The sequence below is a fragment of a genome, unplaced genomic scaffold, assembly GCF_019419815.1.
Source record: "Pyrus x bretschneideri cultivar Hongxiangsu unplaced genomic scaffold, Pyrus_bretschneideri_v1 Contig53, whole genome shotgun sequence".
NCBI lineage: Eukaryota > Viridiplantae > Streptophyta > Magnoliopsida > Rosales > Rosaceae > Pyrus > Pyrus x bretschneideri.
In genome coordinates, this window is record NW_025999791.1 from 397,589 (window position 1) to 418,131 (window position 20,543).

The 20,543-nt window shown below is 35.5% G+C and overlaps 1 protein-coding gene across 1 annotated transcript; it reads left to right on the forward strand.

The window, feature by feature from the left end:
* The first annotated feature begins 17,319 nt into the window (after positions 1-17,319).
* LOC125470811 (zinc finger protein WIP2-like) lies at positions 17,320-20,052 on the forward strand. Its single transcript, XM_048570463.1, is given in 4 exon segments — positions 17,320-17,885; positions 17,888-18,000; positions 19,315-19,342; positions 19,345-20,052. Coding segments are annotated over 4 exon segments (1,041 nt in total). The 5' UTR covers positions 17,320-17,395; the 3' UTR covers positions 19,755-20,052.
* Positions 20,053-20,543: the final 491 nt, after the last annotated feature.

A 20,543-nucleotide genomic window follows, 5' to 3' on the forward strand; every position in this document is an offset into this window, starting at 1 on the left:
AAATAAACGTACCAATTAATGATTTTTGTAAATTCAAACATACCCGCAGATAATATATATGTAATGTATTGTACCTAATAGTAATTCATCAGCAACTATACTTAAAAAAACAGCAATATATATATATATATATATAATTTCATAAAAAAAATTGAAAAATTACACGGAGCTCTTATGTTGATCACCAACTATTTGAAACAAAAAAACCATTTGGAAAATGAAATAATATTAAATGTTTGCATAACAAAAAAAAAAAAAAAAAATCTGTAATCGAAAAAACATATTTGGAATAAGAGAAAATATAGTTTAATTACTGATATCTCCACTAAATAAGAAAAAGTACATCATGGAGATAAAAAGATAAATTCAAAAATTATTTTAATTTTAAAAAATATAATATTGACATGTAATTTAGCTTGAGGTGGTTATTGGTCAAAGCACTTTAATCAATTTTTAAAATGATAGAGATGTTTAATCTAAATGATATACAAAAACTGTAGGAGATTTAATTTTCCCAATATAAGGAAAAAACCAAAATTAAAAGGTCTTACAATTTAAGTAATTAAAAACATTCATCCCTATGTCCGAGTTGGCGAATTCTTGTGTTCACACAAGCCATGCATAAGGGAAGCCTCGTGTCCATTGATATATCACATACAGGTATCTTCTGTATTAACACACGCCACATAGTATAGTAGAAGATTCCCCCTGTCCCAGTAAAATCAATTTTTCTTCCAAATTTTTTCACCTCTACTTTGAGACCTAATAAGTTCAGTCGGGCTAAATATTCTTGGCCTGTCCTTTTTTCCTTGTTGAACCCCTGGTCTATCCTTTGGACGAGTACAAACAAAACACAGCTGTTGTGTGAAACCAAAGGTAAAATCTAGGCCCCTTGTAGTACCTCCAAGAACAAGAGGGTCTGGCAACTAGCAAGCTAGAGAGAGTACGTACGTACTACTATTGTTAATTATATTCTCCTGAGAGAGAAGAGAAGAAAAAGGAACAGTAATAACCTGTATAATAAGTGAAATAGGGTAACAACTATGCATATTGCAACTGTGTGATTGGGACAACCCCTTGAGCTCTCAGTTGGCTGAGCCGACCACTGCTCGCGCACCAATGGAAATGCTGGAGGCTTCACCCAAACTACTTGCTTCTTGTCAAATTGTCCATGTTTCTGCATTATATCGCTCTTTATTTGATAATGATGTATAACTTGAAATAAAAATGAGATAACGAGATGCACACATGAACACACACACATTCTCACAACTCTAATTGGTTGTGTACGTAGTATTACTTTTATAAAAGGAAACCAGAAATTGAGAGTACGTACCACATATTTATATCTTGTTGTATACAATCTGATGTGCTTAGTGATGTATATACTCAACATATAATGAGAGAAATTTATTAATTAGTGTGGCATGTACACGTACCACATCAGATGGGTACCCAAGTACCACAAACATATGGTATCCCTCACGTTTTTTCTTTCTATTCTAAGAAAAATGGTATATACTGAAAATTTTATCGATGTTATGTGTTTGGATATAATAAGATAAAGAACTGAAAAATGAAGTACTGGGAGAAAAACATTGATGATTTTATTTTGATTTTATCTTTTAAACTAAAGGTTATTAATGTTGTACCCTTAATATATTATCTTTTTAAAAGGAAAATTAATGAAACATGCTTGAAAAGTTTTAGTTTTAATAAAAAAATCATGTTATAAGTTTTGTTTAATGATTAGTATAAGACCCATATTAAAGTAGTCCAACTAAAAATAGCCTAACTATAATAAATTATGATTTGTCGATTTTACCCCTAACTTTTTAAGTTGAGTTCCAGATTTTTGTCGTTAATGGAGTTCATCGTTGTTTTGTAGACCCTCTTCTTTTTCTTTGAAACAAAAATATAGATCCCCATGCTATTTAATTTATATTTTGTATTATTTCCTTGAAACATGATCGTCGTTATTATTCATAAAGTATTCGAGGTACTATTTTTCAAATTTTCTTCGTTAGTGGAGTTCATTGTTTGTTTCTTTAGAAAATAAATTTGAGATCTCCATGTTATTCAATAATAACGACGGGTCACTGTTTTTGGACTGTAAAAATAAACTGTTTTTGGATTTTAAGTAACACTAGTTTCTGGAATCTAAGTCACTGTTTATGAAATCTAAGTTACTGATTGATGGGTCACTGTTTTTGGACTGTAAAAATAAACTGTTTTTGGATTTTATGTAACACTGTTTTTGGAATTTAAGTTACTGTTTATGGAATCTAAGTTACTGTTTCTGGAATCTAAGTCACTGTTTATGGAGCCAAATGAAATAGACACACTGTTTCTTAAATGTAAGCTAGAAAAGAAATAGTAAAATTCATTGTATTTGGATTCAAAGCAAAATAAGCATCATGTTTCTTAAATATAATCAACTGATGCATGAAAGAAAAGAAACAATCAAAGGTTAAAACATAGACTGTTTCTTAAATATAATCAACTGAAGCATGAAAGAAAAGAAACAATCAAAGATTAAAACATAAACTGTTTCTGGATTTTGGTTCTTTTCTTTCCAGATACAGTGTTTGTTTGTGCATAGAAAAAACAAACATTGTATCTGATTTTGTTTTTTCCAGAAACAATGTTATGTTTTGTGTTCTCCAGAAGCAGTTTTATGTTTTGGTTCTTTTCTTTTCCTTTTCCTAATTATAGACGCCTGATATGTATGTACATCACCGGGACCGTAGGTCCTTATTGGATTTGATTGGAATAAAATAATAACACTGTAAATTGTTCGTGGTGCAGATAAGAGGATGAGGATGAGGACGATGACGAGGAAGATGAAGATAAGGACACGAAAAAGATAGACAATAATTTTAGATGGTTTTTTTATTAAACTTTGAGCCATTTTGGTTAAATAACATTTTAGGATGGTTTTTGATTAAATATTTGTTGACCCAAGCCCTTTTCATTAAAGCTCCCTTTTATTTATTGTAATTATTCTATGTTTATTTATTTATTTGGGAAATGTAAACATACTTTTAAAAAAGAATTAGGAAAAGAAAAGAAACTAAAACGTACTATACTCCAAATATGATTGAGATGATATGTCTTTTATGATCTTAGTCCTTATAAAAATAAATAAAAATCACTTAAGATGAAATGATTTTATTTATTTATTTGGAAAATGATTTTCACCATCTTTTTTTAGCTTCTTATGCACACAATCCTGTTTAAGCATGTTTCTTGTTTTCATTTGATTCAGTTAATCAAATGGCCAAAAATAAAGAAGGGTTTGAATTAAGTTAAATGTGATGTGTGAAAGTTAAGCTTCCTATATTTTTTTGTTACAATGGAGGGATTCAAACTCTGAATTTGACCTCTCATGCCTATCACCTTACTTCCCACACCACTAAACCTGAAGTGAAAATAATAATCAAATAATATAATTGGAAAAGAAAAATGATTTATATTATATCATTACCAGAAACTACCATTTTGTTTGACGAAAGTATGGTTGACGAAACAAATTTGGTTGGGCAAAGTACCAGATGAAATAAAATAATTTGTTGGGCAAAAGTAGTTAATGGTTTGGTTTTTTCAGAGACTTTAGGCAACAAAAACATTCGATGGGCAAGGTGAGTATGTCAGGCAAAAGATTTCGCCTCAAGGTAACTTTGCCAAACGAAAAGGTTCATTTGCTAAAGTGAAAGTATGTGTTGGGAAAAGATATATTTTATGGTTTAGGTTAGGGTTTACAGTTTGTCGAGCAAAGTGAAGATTTCATCAGGCAAATGTGAAATTGGTACTAGACGAAATATGCTGCAAATAAAAATTAAACTTTGCACAGTGGACTAGTCAAATGAGCTAGTCAACTTTGTGCAACGTTGCCTTACACGAGATGAACTTCTTCGGTCTTCACGAAGTGGTAGCTTCTCCTAAGCTTATCACCTTGTGGCACCGATATCAACTCAAATCACGAAATGATATGATGTTATGATATGCATATAAAATCTGGATTCAACAACCAATCAGTTTCTCCAGTCAAGCAGTTGAAAGAAGAAACAGATGAGAATCCAAGACGGGTCAGTTTAAAGATTTGAAACTTAAAGAACTTGACCATAAAAATAAAATAAAACCAAGAAGAACAATGCAACCCTATTCTACAATGAGTGGGTGTTTAATGCATGAACATGATTTTGTGGTTAGGGTTTATAATGAAAAACACAAGAGGCAACCCAAGGTTTTAAAACACTCTTTGAAAGTGTAAATTTTCCTAGCCAAAACAAATGAGCAAATAAGAAGATTTTAAACAAGCATTTACAGAGAAGGATTTATAAATATTTCAAAGAAGAATATTACCCAGAAAAATGTTTGATGCTCTTAGGGAGATCTAAGATAGAGTGGAAAAACCCTCTCAAAATTATAAACTTTCTCTCCAAAAAGGAAATGAAATCCTCTAATCCTATTAAAACAAAACCTTTGATTGCTGCAAACAACGCACAAAGAGACACTTGTCAAATGTACAAGCAACTTGAGCAGATCAATGGTGAAAAGCTCAATCCCGTCTAAAAGGTGTCAGTTAGCCTATGTGAGTTGTCTTAAATTGTGTGCCCATATAGCTGGACAATAGCTAGAATTCTAACTAGACAAGGTCGTTGGTCGAAATGCATCAGTAAGTTAAACATGAAATCCATATACATGAACAAACCTTTTGAGGTGAAATATGCCACATCACATTTACTCTAGCAACAACAACCCATAATCAGAGTATATCCTAAAGCTAGATTGAGCATGTGTGAGGTTCAATTACAATATTTGACAAGGAAAGCCAAACCTAAAAATCTTGACTTCACAATCTCCCCATTTGGCTTTCTTTGACAAAATACCCGAAGCCTATAACTAATTTTACTCAAAACCCACACTCAAGAGAACATCAATCTACAGAAGAAGACCAAGGAACAACTCATGCAAAAGAACAACTCTTGACAAGAACAAGTGAAATTTATCATGGGTAAAAGGCTTGCAAAGGTAAGAAACACAAATTTTACTCCCCCATTTTTTCATGGTAAGGCAAAAGGCAATGTCCAAATAGGCAGTAAATAACATAACAAAGAGGCATGAGTAGCAGAAGCACAACGAATCACAATTAGCAATAAATCATATAAGCATGCTCAAGCACAATTGAAACATCAATACAACTAGCAACAAGTAAGCACATGTAAATGAACCAACTCCCCACCAAGGATGCATGCGATATAAATGAACTTCCCCAGAAATGATTTTCTTTATGCAAACAACTCCTAAGTAAAGTACAAGTGATGCAACTTGTAACACAAAGTCCTAAAAAGGAAAACTACTCCTTAAAAATTAGTGCTCACCTAAACAATTCACTCCCCCATAAGCAATACTCCAATGCCTTTCAAGCTAGAACACAGGAGATGAACATAACATCATAACTCCTTAGAATGGAACTTGTTCTTGAAGACATGGTCATCCAACCCAAACTAACTGAAGATATCTTCTTCCAAATTATGGACAGAAGCTGCAGTAGTAATAGAGGTGCAAAATTCAAAGCATACAACCTTTAGGGTTTTGATGAATAGACCAGAACCATGGATAACTCAAAGGAATGGTGGAGATGAAGTAGATAATTCAAACTTGACATGAGAGAAGCACAAAAGAATAGAGTTAGGAAATGAACTTAGTACACACAATAAATAAATAAATAAAATATCATACTCCCTCATAACATGAGTTCTCAACAAAATACTATACTCCCCCAAAATGAGTGCTCTCATAAGGCAACATGACTCCCCCGTAATACCCAGATGTGAAGATGGACAACAAGACATAATATCAACACAAAGTGATATAATGATGCATAAGTGCACTTAGGAGATACTTAGACTTAGTTGTGTCAACATAAGTAATGACAAGATAATTATATGGTGAAAACCTGAGATGTGACTGAGATGATTCCATATCCAAAAAAAAAAAAAAAGAGCATTACTTGCAAATTGACAATCCCAAATGACCTAAGTAACCCTAAAAATTTTCACTCTTTTGACGAGAACCAGTTACTTGGCATAAAAGGAAACATGTCCATTTAAAAATGGTTTTGTGCAATAGCACATAACAATGTACTCAAGCAATTTGGACACACACAACAAAAAAAATGAGATCAAAGAAGATATGCATAATGTCAGCACCAATAAACTACAGCTAATGAGACAATCCACATGGGACTTGAAACACGAAGTAGTTTTAATATCTATGCTTCCAAGGTGATTAGCAATACAAGAACTTTAAGAAATAGACATGCAGTGTAACTCTCAAATGACAAATCTTCAACGGCATAATGAACAGTAAGCATAGATTAACACAAGCTCATAATGCAATAATGATGTGTCAAGGTATAGCAAAAGGGACATATGATAGCCTTCTTGAAATCATAGCTCCATGCCACTAGGCCCAAGGTTAATTCAAAGACTAACCAAACTTTTAATAATTTATTAAGCTTAAGAAACAACACTTCCTTCATAATATGAACAAAGGACAAGACTCGCAAAGAGCAAAACACAAGCCTTGAAATAAAGTGAACTTTGGTGTGGGACTTTGAGTGAGGCACCAATTTGAGATATGCTAGGGCCAATTGAATGAAGGTGAGTATTTATGAGACACCATTTGATTTTTTAGAAGTTCGAATCCATGACCTGTAGAAGGGATCTTGAAGCACAACTTCATGACATTGCATGGAAGGCCAAATTAATGGGATTTTCTCATTTTTTATGATATATGATTTCTTTTCGAAGACCGGGTCATACAACAGTCCAATTTGAATTTTTGACTTGGTTTGGGAGATGACAAAAAGAAAAAGAGAAATGACACATGATCCAGATTATGTAATAAGTAAAGTCACTACAACTTAATCAGGACCAAAGTAAACTTAGCCCTCAAATCAACACAAGGTTTTGTAAGGTAAGAAAAATAATTTTTCAGAGGCTATCTGTGGTAAGGAGAACCTTCGACATCGCAGTGGAAAAATTATCCAAGGGTTAATCCACAAAATACTAAAAATATATGACAATATTATCTGATGAGTCAACTAACAAAGTAGAAACATGCATAGAAACTGGACATACTAGAAAAACTTGGAAGCTTAACTATTCAATCTATTTAATTTAGCACAAAGACAATTAGCTATTTTTAGTTGGCACAAAGATTAAAATAAGAAATTTACCCTTCATGAGATCTCTAATGAAGTGATGTCACATGTCAATATGTTTGGTTTTTGAGTGTTGAACATGGTTCTTCGAAATGTCAATCACACATCTGTTGACACAAAAATAATAGATTGTAGGATCTCCAAAACTATACAATTTTATAGACATAGAGCACTTGGAGTTTGTCACACCATTAAAATTGCTAGAATCCTTAAAACCATTTGGTGAATCAATGTTGACTTCTTCATTGAGGTGACCATTAGGAAAAATAGTTTTGCCACCCATTTTAAAAAATTTGAACTTCAACTTACATGTAACGGCACGAAGGAAACTTACAGATTCAAGTTATGCAACAAAAGCGAAGATTTCAGTAATGTTAATACCTTCAAGTTGAGAGTTACCTTGAGTAACAAGTTTGGGCATATTTCTGGTTATATTCCTTGACACAACAGACTTCTTGATGTATATCCACTTAGTGCCAGTAATATTGATGATTGATGAACGATTGGCTCCAAGTGACCATACAACAATTCTTTCAAGATGATTTGGCTTTTCTTGAACAGCTGAGATCCATTTCTCCAGTCAACACATCTCTGATGTACTTTAGCTTAGATTGGGAAACAAACCACACATGATAAGTCCTGATTCTGACTGGAGCAGGAGAACTAGACATAGATTCATTCGGTGTAACTTTGTCAATAGACTTCTTGCTTCTTGTCAAAAGACTTTTTTTTTTTTTTGTGATTGAAACTTTGGATTTTTCGAAGAGTCTCCATTCCTTTTGACGTCTCTTCCTTTGTTCTTGAGAGACCTTTTGAATTTTTTAATAAACAAAGCCAAATCTTCTTTAGCAGATAGATATTTTGATCTCACATTAGCTTTAGTTTTTTTGAACCCCTTGGAAAACAACATCCTTCCTCTTTTTCTGATCTACATCTTCCATATCAAGAGTAAGAGTATTAAGGGCAATCAAACCATGAGCATCCAAAAAGATTTGAAACTTCTCACTCCAAACAACGTAATCCAACAAATCAGTCACGATCCATAATGAGATTCCACCCAATACCAGTAACTCCCGGAGATCACTCTATGTATATTTAGAGCAAGGCTCTGATACCAATTTAAATTGATACCATGCGAAATATCCAGCAAATAAAAATTAAACTTCGCACAGTAGACTAGTCAAATGAGCTAGTCAACTTTGTGCAATCTTGCCTTACACGAGATGAACTCATTCAGTCCTCACGAAGTGGTAGCTCCTCCTGAACTCATCACCTTGTGCAACCGATATCAACTTAAATCACGAAATGATATGATGTTATGATATGCATATAAAATCTAGATTCAACAATCAATCAGTTTCTCCAGTTAAACAGTTGAAAGAAGAAACTGATGAGAATCCAAAACGGGTCAGTATAAAGATTTGAAACTTAAAGAACTTGACCACGAAAATAAAAATAAAACCAAGAAGAACAATGCAACTCTATTCTACAATGAGTGGGTGTTTAATGCATGAAAATGGTTTTGTGGTTAATATTTCTAATGAAGAACACAAAAGGCAACCCAATGTTTTAAAACACTCTTTGAAAATGTAAAATTTCCTAGCCAAAACAAATGAGCAAATAAGAAGATTTTAAATAAGATTTTATAGAGAAGGATTTATAAATATTCAAAGAAAAATATTACCCAGAAAAATGCTTGATGCTCCTAGGGAGATCTGAGATGGTGAGGAAAAATAACCCTTCTCAAAATTATAAACTTTCTCTCCAAAGAGGAAATGAAATCATCTAACCCTATTAAAACAAAACCTTTGCTTGTTGCAAACAAGGTACAAAGAGACACTTGTCAAATGTACAAACAATCTGAGTAGATCAATGGTGAAAAGCTCAATTCTATCTAAAATGTGTTAGTCACCCCATACGGGCGTACCCAGCTAGCTGGACAATAGAGAGAAATTTTGATGAGACAAGGTCACTGGTCGAAATGCTTCAGTAAGTTAAACATTTAAGGCATATTCATGAACAAACTTTTTGAGGTGAAATGTGCCACATCATATTTACTCCACCAGCAACAGCCCATAATCAAAGTATATCCTAAAGTTAGATTGAGCATGTGTGAGGTTCAATTACAATATTTGACAAGAAAAACCAAACCTAAAAGTCTTGACTTCACAAAATGTGAGGGACATTTTAACATATTTGATTCCTTTGGTGATTTTCGTAGTCTGCCAAATGCATTTCAACAATCTATCTGTTAATGTAGTTGGTATATACTATGAGATGACATATGCCAAAAATCACCCACATATATAAGTTTCTGGTATTAGGTAATGAGACAAAGTCTTTTGATTGTTAGAAATGTACCATCACGATTTAACAATTATTTTAGCTCTGATTTAGATGATTTTTTACATCTACACTCCTCGACCCTAGAAAAATATGATGAATGGACTCGAGTGGTTACTACAAAATCTTACGTTCTACTTTATAAAAGTATAAAATAAACTCTAATTGTTTGTTGAAATTATTGTTTTGATAGGATATGCAATCTACGTAATTAATTTTCACGATCCAACCAGCAAATTTGTTTGAATATAGTATGAGATCACATACTCCAGAAATCACCAAAAAGAAACTTTCAAGAACAGGATGAAATTTTTTACGGTTACAAACATATCATCACAATTTAATGGCTATATCACCTTTGATTTTGATGATTTTTTGCAATGATGCTAATTGAGGGTTAAACTAGACACTGAATTGACATGATCATCAAATTTGATAATCTTTTAACTGTTTGAAAATAAAAATAAAAATAGGGAAAATTTTGAATTTTTTGTACCAATTTCGTCCGGCAAACTTACCTAATTTCATCAGGCAACAATACTAAATTTGTCAAGAAACCTTTCAATTTCCTCCCACTTTTTTCCCAGAAGAATAAAATTTTCCCCCAGATTAAAGGGTTTACCTAACGAACTGTTGTAAAATTCGTGGAGCAAAAGTGTTTTCCCACCACTTTTTTGCCAAAAATTAAAGTGGATGGACATTTCTATGCAATCTTTGCCTGACAAATTAGTCATTTTTTCCGACAAAAAAAAAGTTCATAATACACGCCTCATATTTTTTACGTTTGCTCAACAAATATTTAGGTTTGCCAGTTGCATGGGTTTGTCAGGCAAAGGGCCTAAGGTTTCTCTTACTCGCCATCTGCAAGTTTTCATCCCCTCTCAGGTTTCTCTTACAAAGAAAGCTAGCATGATTTGTTTGGATCCCAAGTCAACTTCCAAGGGTAGTATCCCAAAAGTTCTGGTAATAGGCTCCAGAGAAACTGGAAACTGTTAAGTCAGTAGGAATAAGTTCTTCTTCACTTCTTCCTAACTTCTCCATTTGTTTCAATGGTATTATGTTGACCACAACTCCTCAATCAATTAGAACCCTTTTGAAGGGTACTCCATCAAGATGAGCAGTTACGTATATAGGCTTGAGATGGTTAGCTAAGGATTTACTCGGGCGGCTGAAGACCATCCTATCAAAATACACTCTCTCAGGCTCATTCCTTGAGAGTTCGGGCAAACCTGTCTAGGCTAGACTCTTATTTTCCTATTTCTTCAACATTAACATGTGCCATTATAGGTTCGGTTGCCAAGTAATCACCCTTCATTGTGGTAGGTTGATCAGGTGCAGTGTAAAACATGGCAAATAGTACATGTCATGTTTACATGGAAGTTGCTAGGTCCAGGTAAATCCTCATTCTTTCCTTTGATATGGTCCGTAAACTCATCTAACCAGGCTTATGCTTATCTTAGAAGCATTAGTTCGGGCAGTTCTTTCTCCCTAGTTATACCAAAGTTTGGCACTTGCCCTAGAATCTCACAAAGAGTTTCAAACAACAAAGGTGAGGGTATTTCTCTCTTAGGTGAAATAATCCCAAAACATATTGGTTCCAGATTCCATCTTGGGGTTGGCATCATTATTATATCTTCTTGAGCTCTCTTCAAGATTCTGTACTTTCCAGGAGAAGGGTTTTGTGGCACATGATCCCCCTTTCCCTCAGTCTTGATATTGGCTTTTTCTACCTCCTTTTTGCTTCTCCATTGAAGTTGATTTCTTCCCTCACGAGACATTTTTTCAAACTTCCCTATTTTCAGAGGTTTTTGATGTAGTAAGGACTTTTAGTGATTTCGTATGGGCTTTGTGTTGCCTTTGGACTTTCCTGATCATCGAAGCTCTCATTTCCTTCACTAGTTTTCCATTCTTCCCTACTACATACCATTTTCGCCCAAGTCGGGTATAATCTTTCTTAGTGACTGGGGATATTGGGTTCATTCTTCTTCCTTTCATTCTAATATCATTATAACTTGGTTGGGGAGGCCTTACATCCATCCATTTTGGCATTTTGGCCTCTCTATCATCCACTTCTTCTGAGGCTTCATAGTTTCTGAACACCTCGAACAACCTTTTTGGTTCAGAATCTCCTCCTAATCTTTGGAAAACATTTCTGGAGGTTTTTTTCTTAGCTGCCCGATTGATGCTTTTATGGGCTTCTTGCTCTTCTTTCTCTTTTCTTCTGATAAACTCTTGTTCATAATAGCTCATGATGTTGGTACTTCTAGCTCGCATTCACATTGGCACTTGTTACACAACATCAGCCTTTTAACTATGGCTGCTTTAGGTTTCTCGAGCAACTTGATAGCTCCTTCTGTAGGTCTGTCAACTTGCCTCTTTTCTGCTTTCACTTCCCAAGTAGTTTTTCCTTTCGTTTCTCAACCCAAGTCAGGTTGATCATGTTTATTGGGGCTTCTAGGAAAGGATCTGTGTCAATCATCATATTAATCTAAGGTTTCTCCAATAGCAACTTTCCCTTGACTACAAGGTCTTGTATCCAGTCTCTGAACTAGACACAATTGGTTATGGAATGATTGAAGGTTTAGTGCAGCTTGCAATACTTCTTTCCTCTTAATTCTTCAGGCTTAGGCATTTTTTTGGTGTTGTCGGGCACAATCACTCTTGCCTCTTCATAAATTTCTGAGGCCTTGGTTAAATCAAAAGAATAACTCTAGAATTTAGGGGGCTTCATAGGGACAAATCCACCATCATTCATCACCACTTTCTGATCCTTGACTGGCTGGACTAACCCTTTACCATTAAAGGTTTAAAGGGAATAGTCATCTCTGATGTACACATTTCAATTCCCTTTCCTCCATGACCATCACTTTCTTCTAGCTCTACTTCTTCAAACTCTACTTGGTGAATTGCAACTTTATTCTTGTAGAAAGGAGGCATCTTGGATGAGTGCTTCACTTGTTGTTCTTCAATCAACAACTTCTCATACTTTGTGGCAGCAATTACCAACTCTTGCAACTCATTGAACTGTACATCATAAAACTTTATTCTCAAAGACAACCTCAATGCCTTCTGAGCAATAGATATAAGTTGGGCATGGTTGATAGGGAATTGTAACCTCATCATGAAGTCCTCTATAGACTCATGCTCATATTGCTTCACCTCAACTAGATCGTTGATAGTCATCTCAAGCTCCACCCTATAAAACTGTTCATGAAAAGCCATCTCCATTTGCCCCCAGTTAGCAATAGAATTAGGGGCAACAAAGAATACCACTGAGATGCGAGGCGAACCAATGAGTTCCCAAACAATCTTAACTTATAATTAGGCTTGTCTTCAAATGCCACGCAATGGTTGGAGAATTTGAAGATGTGATCTCTAGAGGACATACTACCATCCTCCCTACTAAAAGTTGGGAACGCGGACATCTTGAAGTTGAAGGGAAAAGTATTTTACTCATCAATATACTCGAGGTAGGGTTTCTGGTAAGTGATGTTGAATAGCGGGTGGGCTTGGGGTTGAGCATTCTGGACCACCATTCTTTTTCACTCAGCTAACTCGTCTATAAGTTGCTGGTTGGCTGTATTATTATGTGCAGTGTAAGGAGGTTCCCACTTTAGGCTACCCTCATTGCTTGAGAAAGTCTCATTCTTTGGTTTGGGTTGTTTTCATCTGGCCCATCCTCCCTTATTAGCCAGTGGTGGTAGCCTATTAGGAAAAGGCTTGCCCGCAGTTGTGGACACAGCTTTTCCATTGGATTCTTCAACTTGTTGGTTCATTCCATACTTCTTCTTGTCTTGCCCGGCTTGCCCCCTACTATCTAGTGAAGATAGTAGTGGGTACGGCAAAATTGTCTCCAGGACTTCTTTTAGAATTAGCTAGCTAGCCCTAGGCCCTACTTTCTTCTTTCCTCTTTCCTTCTCTTCCTCGAGTGAGGGAAATAGAGGAATAGCTGGTTCCTTCTCAATGCTTGCATTTCTCATCATTTCTCGAACATAACTGTCTTTCGGAGTAGAATACTCCAGATCTAATCTTCTTTACAAACTTCCTGTTAAGGAACAGAGTTTGCTCACCTCTCCTTTGGTCTCCAGAGAGATCTTCTCCATACTTTTCAATACTTGCACCATGGTGGCTTGTAAGTCATCATTGGTCACCTTTCTTCCTGACTTCTTAGATGAAGTCGAGCTTCCCAAAACGGTTGGTCCTCGTAGGGATGGGAAATCTTCTGGATGATCTATCATTTCTGATCTTGGTAAACACTAGGGTGGCCCATATTCTGTATAAGTTGGCTCCTTCCTCTTTCTTCTTAGCATACAAGACTAAATGAGTCCCACCAGGCATGCTAAAACTATGTTCGAGGAAAGATTTCTCTGGAAAAGGCACCTTAGACCTCAGCACAGCTCCCCAAGGGATTGGCACTTTGGATGTGTATATTTGGTGATAAAGCTCTTACTTGCCTGGTGTTCTACAATAAGAGCTTAAAGTTAGTTCTGAAATATCCCTTTGTGGGGCCTTAGGTGTAGGCCTTGAGGCTCGCAATCAAAACTAACTAAATGCTTTATGTGTGCCACTGCTATCTCAGCATAGCAGATATAGAACAAGTATGTTTTAAGTCGATTACTTATGCCCTAAGTTACTCAAACTTCTTGTTATCAAAGGATTGTCACAGATGGGTTAAGTCTGTATTAAATTCTTTTTCTTGCCTTATAAACAAGGATTTTTAGTTCATGATCTTGTATGTTCGAATGGATGGAGTCCAGAGCCCCTTAAGTCATTTGTTTGGTTCCAAATTGCTCTTAATGAAACATATACATTAAGTTAATCAGATCCAGATGCAAATGGAACTCTCAAAATAGAAAATTAGGTGGAAATAACTTGAAAACATGCTAAAGAATGCATTAAGCAATAGATCTACTAATTTAGAAAACAAACAAAGAGATTCGGGCAAGATTTCACCTTTTCTAGCAAGACTGAACCTCTTGCAGCCACTTCTCTTTGAGTTTATAGGGGTTGTATGCTAAAAAAGGGATGGATGGTAAATAAGTTGACATGAGGTTATCGATACTACAACACTAAGGGAGATAGCAGAGTTTTATACTAGACAAAAGATAGCTTTTTTAAGGAACTATCGCTAAAAGGACTGAATCTGGATTGATTTCAACTTTTGGATGCAAATATGGCTTGAGAAGCAAAGTTTGTATGTTTGTTTGTTTGATTGGTTGAGTGTCCTTGTCTCTGTTGTCTCTTCTTCCTTTTATAGGCTATTTGGCCCAAGGGTCAGGACATTGCTCTTGTCCGAAAGCTCTTAGAGGGTAGTGAGTCATCAGCTTTTTACTTATAATGCCACTAGAAAGTGTTTTTTGGCTAATAGTAATTTAGTCTCCATCATTTGTCACTTTAGTTATAGACATGTGGCTTGTGTCTTGGCTGAGAAGGCTTCAGTTTGCTTATGGGTTCGATGCTAGGCTTCGGGCAAGTTTTCCTTTAATTTAGCATCCTTGAGCTTTCCTTCATTCAAGCCCAATATTCAAATATTAACCCAAACACAAATCCTTGCAAAGTCTCTCCCATTAATGTAGGATTAACTCTCAATAGGATCTACCACTTATTTCCACTCAGTATGTATCCGGCTGCAGATAGATTAATTTGGAATTTTGACCCAAAATGCTTATTTTCTGTTAAGTGCGTATGGCTTGAATTTAAATGGTGCTTCTTCACGATCGTCAAGGACTATTGGTTTTATGGGAAGCAATCGGCCGCCTGGGAGTTTCGTGTAAGTTCAAAGCCTGCTTATGGAAGATTTTGTTAGGACATCCTCCCTACCTGAACCAATTTGGTGAAAAGCGTGGTGGTGGACAATAGCTTCTTATTTTTCAGTTTCTCTCCGGAGTTGGCGTTACATCTGCTCAATAAATGTTCGTTTGCCAAAGGTGTCCTTTTATCATATTCTCTACAGATCAAGTCAGATGATTAACTTGTTATTATCATTCAAGATTGGTTGCTCAAGGTGCTAGTTATCGGGTTAAAGGATTTGGTGTTTCGATGATGTTGCTCCACTCCATATGGCGGCTCGATATTCTCTCTTATGGGAGGGCAAACGTGAAGAATCTGGAGTCCACCCTTGTCTCTTGTTCATAGGGATAATGTTGGTGGGTCTTTTTGAGCTGCAGATAAGCAGGAGGGGGGCATGCTGTTTGTTGGTGGTTGCATATGCACATTGTCTGTCTGATGTAGCATCCCCTGACGCAGAGTTCTTAGTTGCAAGAGAAGGGGTCCGAGTGGTCCGAGTGCCTTTAGAAAAATAGTACAGTAGCATTCATGTTGAGAGTGTCTCCATCAAGTTAGTCCAGACAGCCCGTAGTTGCGGGTGGATTACTCCCCCTTGAGTCCTGTCGTTGTGTACATCAAAGTTGAATTACGCCCCTTGTCAAAAAAAAAAGAAAAGAAGGTTGAATTACGCTCTAGTTCACTAGTGCCCAGAATAGTCACATTCAACGTTCTGCTAATCTTATTCTATAATCATGAGTCTTTTGGTTTGAATAACTCCAGAAATTGTTCGCGATGTTATTTTTTAGGGCTAGTTACATTTTACACACTCAAGGTTACAGTGATTTTTAAAAAAGAAAACTAATGAAAAAGACTTGAAAACTTTGAGTTTAAACGATAAGGACAAAATAAAGGGTAAAGTGAATAGTACAAGGATTGACTTTTTATTGTAAAAATATGTTTTTTCGTTAAAGTGAACAGTACCGTAGCTTTTAAACTCCCTTTTTAAAATGGGCCATGAGGTTTTAAGTTATTCACATTGTGCTTTAAGGCTTTGTAATTGTACCAATTTACACCTTTTGTCTATTTGAATACCTAATTCTCTATTAAATTGATGAGTTTTTGTCAATTTGGTACAAATTTGGCTTACGTGGCAACCTAATTACAGGTTACATGCTCACTATGTCATTAATTTAATGAAGACTTAAATAATTCGTTAGACAATAGGCATAAATTGATACAATTTTAAAACCTCAGGGTGTATATGAAAAAGTTAAAACGTCTTTGGCCAATTTAAAAAGCATCCCAAACCTAAAGGGTGTAAATATACATAGACCTATTTTTTACGATTGTAATTCACCCTAATATTCAATTAAATTGCTACCTATCTCCCAAAGAAACGAGTGGCCCTCTACCATAATGATGAACATGAGTGTTGCCTTTGGATAACAGTGTGGGTTCAAATCATGTCGGCTTCCTAATATAACATCTAATCTAACAATCCATCGTTTGACCAAAAAAAAAAAAAAAAAAAAAACGAAAATGAAAAAAACCATTAAATGGCCACCAACGGTATTATCCTAGATTCTACATATACTTTTTGTACAAAATCAATCAAATAGAACTAGATTCCTTTTTAATCAAAATGAATTAGATTGGTTGTTGTTGTTAATCATTTATTTTTGGGTTGTATTTTTTTTTTTTTTTTTCAGGTTTAAAGTATATGACGTAATTGTTGATTTGAATTATCATTTAAATGTTAATTAACCTCAGTATTTTCTAATACTGACACATTACATATGTAAATTTAATCTAAATATTAGTCTACCTAGCATATTATCCTTTCTGTTTTTCCCTTGCCTTTACTACATCTTTCACTCTGTTGTACTACTTTAACAGCTCGGCTCTCCACCGTCCACTCCCTTCAGTCATCTTGTACTCTCCCTCTCTCTCTCTCTCTCTCTCTCTCTCTCTCTCTCTCTCTATAAGAGCAAGGTCACCCCAGCAAAAGTATTCCCCTACTCTTATACAGTAGTGTACTACCCCTTGTAATTAGCCATGGCTGACTACCCCTACTCATCAAATTTCTTCTCAGGTCTGTTAAAATTCAACCCTCTTCATCGTCGCCATGAATCACCACCTCAGCCGCCTCCTCATCCTTCACAACCTCCTCCTCCCTATGCTCACAACTTCTTCCTTAACCAAACCCACTCCTTTTACTTCCCCACCGACCAACAAAACGTTAACACTAGGCCTCCTTCCCCTCCTCTCATAGAAGCCCTCCCCCTCCTCAGCCGCCTGAGCCCAACCAACCAGCGCCACGATCCCGAAGATCAACAACAACAACATCTTCATGAAGATCATCACCACTTTAAAGATCAACAAGATGAGGAAGATGGTGACGGTGAAGAGGATGAGAGTGTGACTGTTGCACTGCACATAGGGTTGCCAAACCCTAGCGCTTCTGAAATGGCTTCTGTGCTTTCTGCTGCAGCTAATTCTTCCTCGTCAGAGATGAGCAATGATTCTGAAGGGTACCCCATGACTTGCAGCTGAACAAGGGTCAGTACTGGATCCCTACCCCTTCTCAGATTCTCATAGGTCCTACCCAGTTTTCTTGCCCTGTTTGCTACAAGACCTTCAACAGATACAACAACATGCAGGTAAATCTCAATTTCTTTAACCAATAATAGTTTAAAAGTAAATTATTCAAGAAAATTTCTTGATTCACCTGCAAAACCATTCTCCCTTTTCTCCTCTCTCTCTCTCTCTCTCTCTCTCCCCATATTTTTTGTTTTGGATCAGGTTTTTCTTCTCTCTTTGTTTTTGTTTTCCTTTCTTTATCCCCTCATAATTTAAGGACAAAAATCAGTCAAATAATGTGCTCAGCTTTTTTTTTTTCTTTAATTTTTTTGCCTTAAGTATCATCCTATGCTTGGACGTATAAACGGAAAAATTAGATTGGAGTCTTTTTCTTTTAGATTTTTATATTTTCATATTTTACATTTAAAAAAAACTTTAAGTATCATCTTCTACCTTTTTTCTTATTGCATGGTTCTGGGAATTGGGACTGAGTAAATCTTTCTGATTCAACTGAGGCTATGACCAGTACCTCCCCCTTTATGTGATTGAACAACACAGGCAATGTTCCTTATGCCCTTAGTACTTTGGAGTCTGTGCTCAAACATATACTGGCAGGAGCTGAAAAATCTTGCAGTGTTCGAAGGAGCCAGGTCATGACATTATTCCAGTAACAGATTAGTTTCTCTATGTGGACCTTCAGTCTGCAACAAAACAGTTTTTGGTCATCAAAAACCCCATACATAGTAATATCAAACTCTATATTATCTAATGAATTTTGACTGGCGCTGATGTTGGGGGAATGGGATGTGTGTTCTGCTCGCTTAATCCTTCATTAGCCGTTGTGGGTTTGTTTTCTTTTGAAAAAACAAACTCGATATCCACAAATTTTCAAACTCGTAAGTTTAACATTTGTTTCTTTTTATTATTACTTAATAACAAACTAGTTAAGTAATAGGCAAAAACATGGAAATATAATAGCAGATTCGTATCCCTCTAAAGTAATAAAACATCCACTATTTGTGTTCATTGTGACAATTAACTCTCCGAGAATAGCATTTTCAGGGAGATCCTTGTGTTTGAATATATAACAAAGCCTAAAATTTTAATACCCAAACATTTGCACCTTTAATGAGCAGATTGTTACAATTTTTCTTTCATGTGTAGAACTGAAATTATGGATAACTAACACTTTCATAGTTAATCCTGGAATTCACCAACAAGACACTAACTTATTAGAAGTCATATCACAGGATTAAATTCTGCAAGGGCAAGCAATTTAGTTATTTTTGTTTCTTTTAATTCATTTGTAGTGTATATGCGTGGTCATGTAATTCACCAGAGTACTAATTTTTCACTTCCCTAATTTTTTGGTCGTGATTCCTGTATACTTGTAGATGCATATGTGGGGGCATGGATCTCAATATAGAAAGGGCCTGAATCTTTGAGAGGCACTCAACCAACAGGAATGCTTAGGCTTCCTTGCTATTGTTGCACACCAGGTTGCAGGAATAACATCGATCACCCAAGAGCAAAGCCGCTGAAAGACTTCAGAACACTTCAAACACATTACAAGAGGAAGCATGGAATCAAGCCTTTCATGTGTAGAAAATGTGGCAAGGCGTTTGCGGTGAAGGGGGATTGGAGAACCCATGAGAAGAATTGTGGCAAGCTTTGGTATTGCATTTGTGGCTCTGATTTTAAGCACAAGAGATCTCTTAAAGATCATATCAAGGCTTTTGGGAATGGGCATGCAGCTTATGGATTTAATGGCTTTGAAGAGGAAGATGAACCTGCTTCTGAAGTAGAGCAAGACAATGAGTCCATGCAGCAATAATAACTTGGAAGAAAATTAAGAACATTAATTAATTGTTAATGAGTCAAATATTAGTATTTGAACTTAGAGAGGAAGACCTATTGACATAGCCATGGTTTTCTGAGTGAGAACTATATGTAAGCATATCATTTACTCGGAGAGCCACCTTTTTCTTCTTATATTTTTCTACTTTTTGGCACTGCTCTTATTTAGTTCTCTATCAGCATTATTGTAGGATCTAAATACTTTCCATGTTAACTAGTAATTTCTGTGAGTCCATTGTCCTAACAATTAATGTTAATAGCTGCTTCATTTATAATTTTGTTCCTTGTTGTATTTTTTTTTTGTTTGTTTGAGAGAACTGGTGTATTACATGTGTTGGATAAAGCTTCTTGTTCAACCCATTGTAACCTACATTTAAACTCTGCCCCTCCTCGTAACATGAATTAAACTAAGATATCTTTGTAAAAAAAAAAAAAAAAAAATTTATGTCCTTATTGATGTGGTACAAATCTTTAACCATTTAACCACTACTTTAATTAGTGAACCTCATGATGAGAAACAATGTCAAAAAGTCATCGGTTTGACTGGGAAACTATGTGAATATTTATACACACACACACACGCACTGAATGAACAACTAATAGTTAAACAGGTTTTTATTAAATTTTTAAATATCAGTGTGCTCTCATAGCATTTTCGTTCGACTTATACATCATCTGCGTACATATCTATAAATGCATCTCCCTTGCCACGTATATGGGGATGGAGAGAGAGAGAGAGAGAGAGAGAGAGAGATGGTCAATAAGA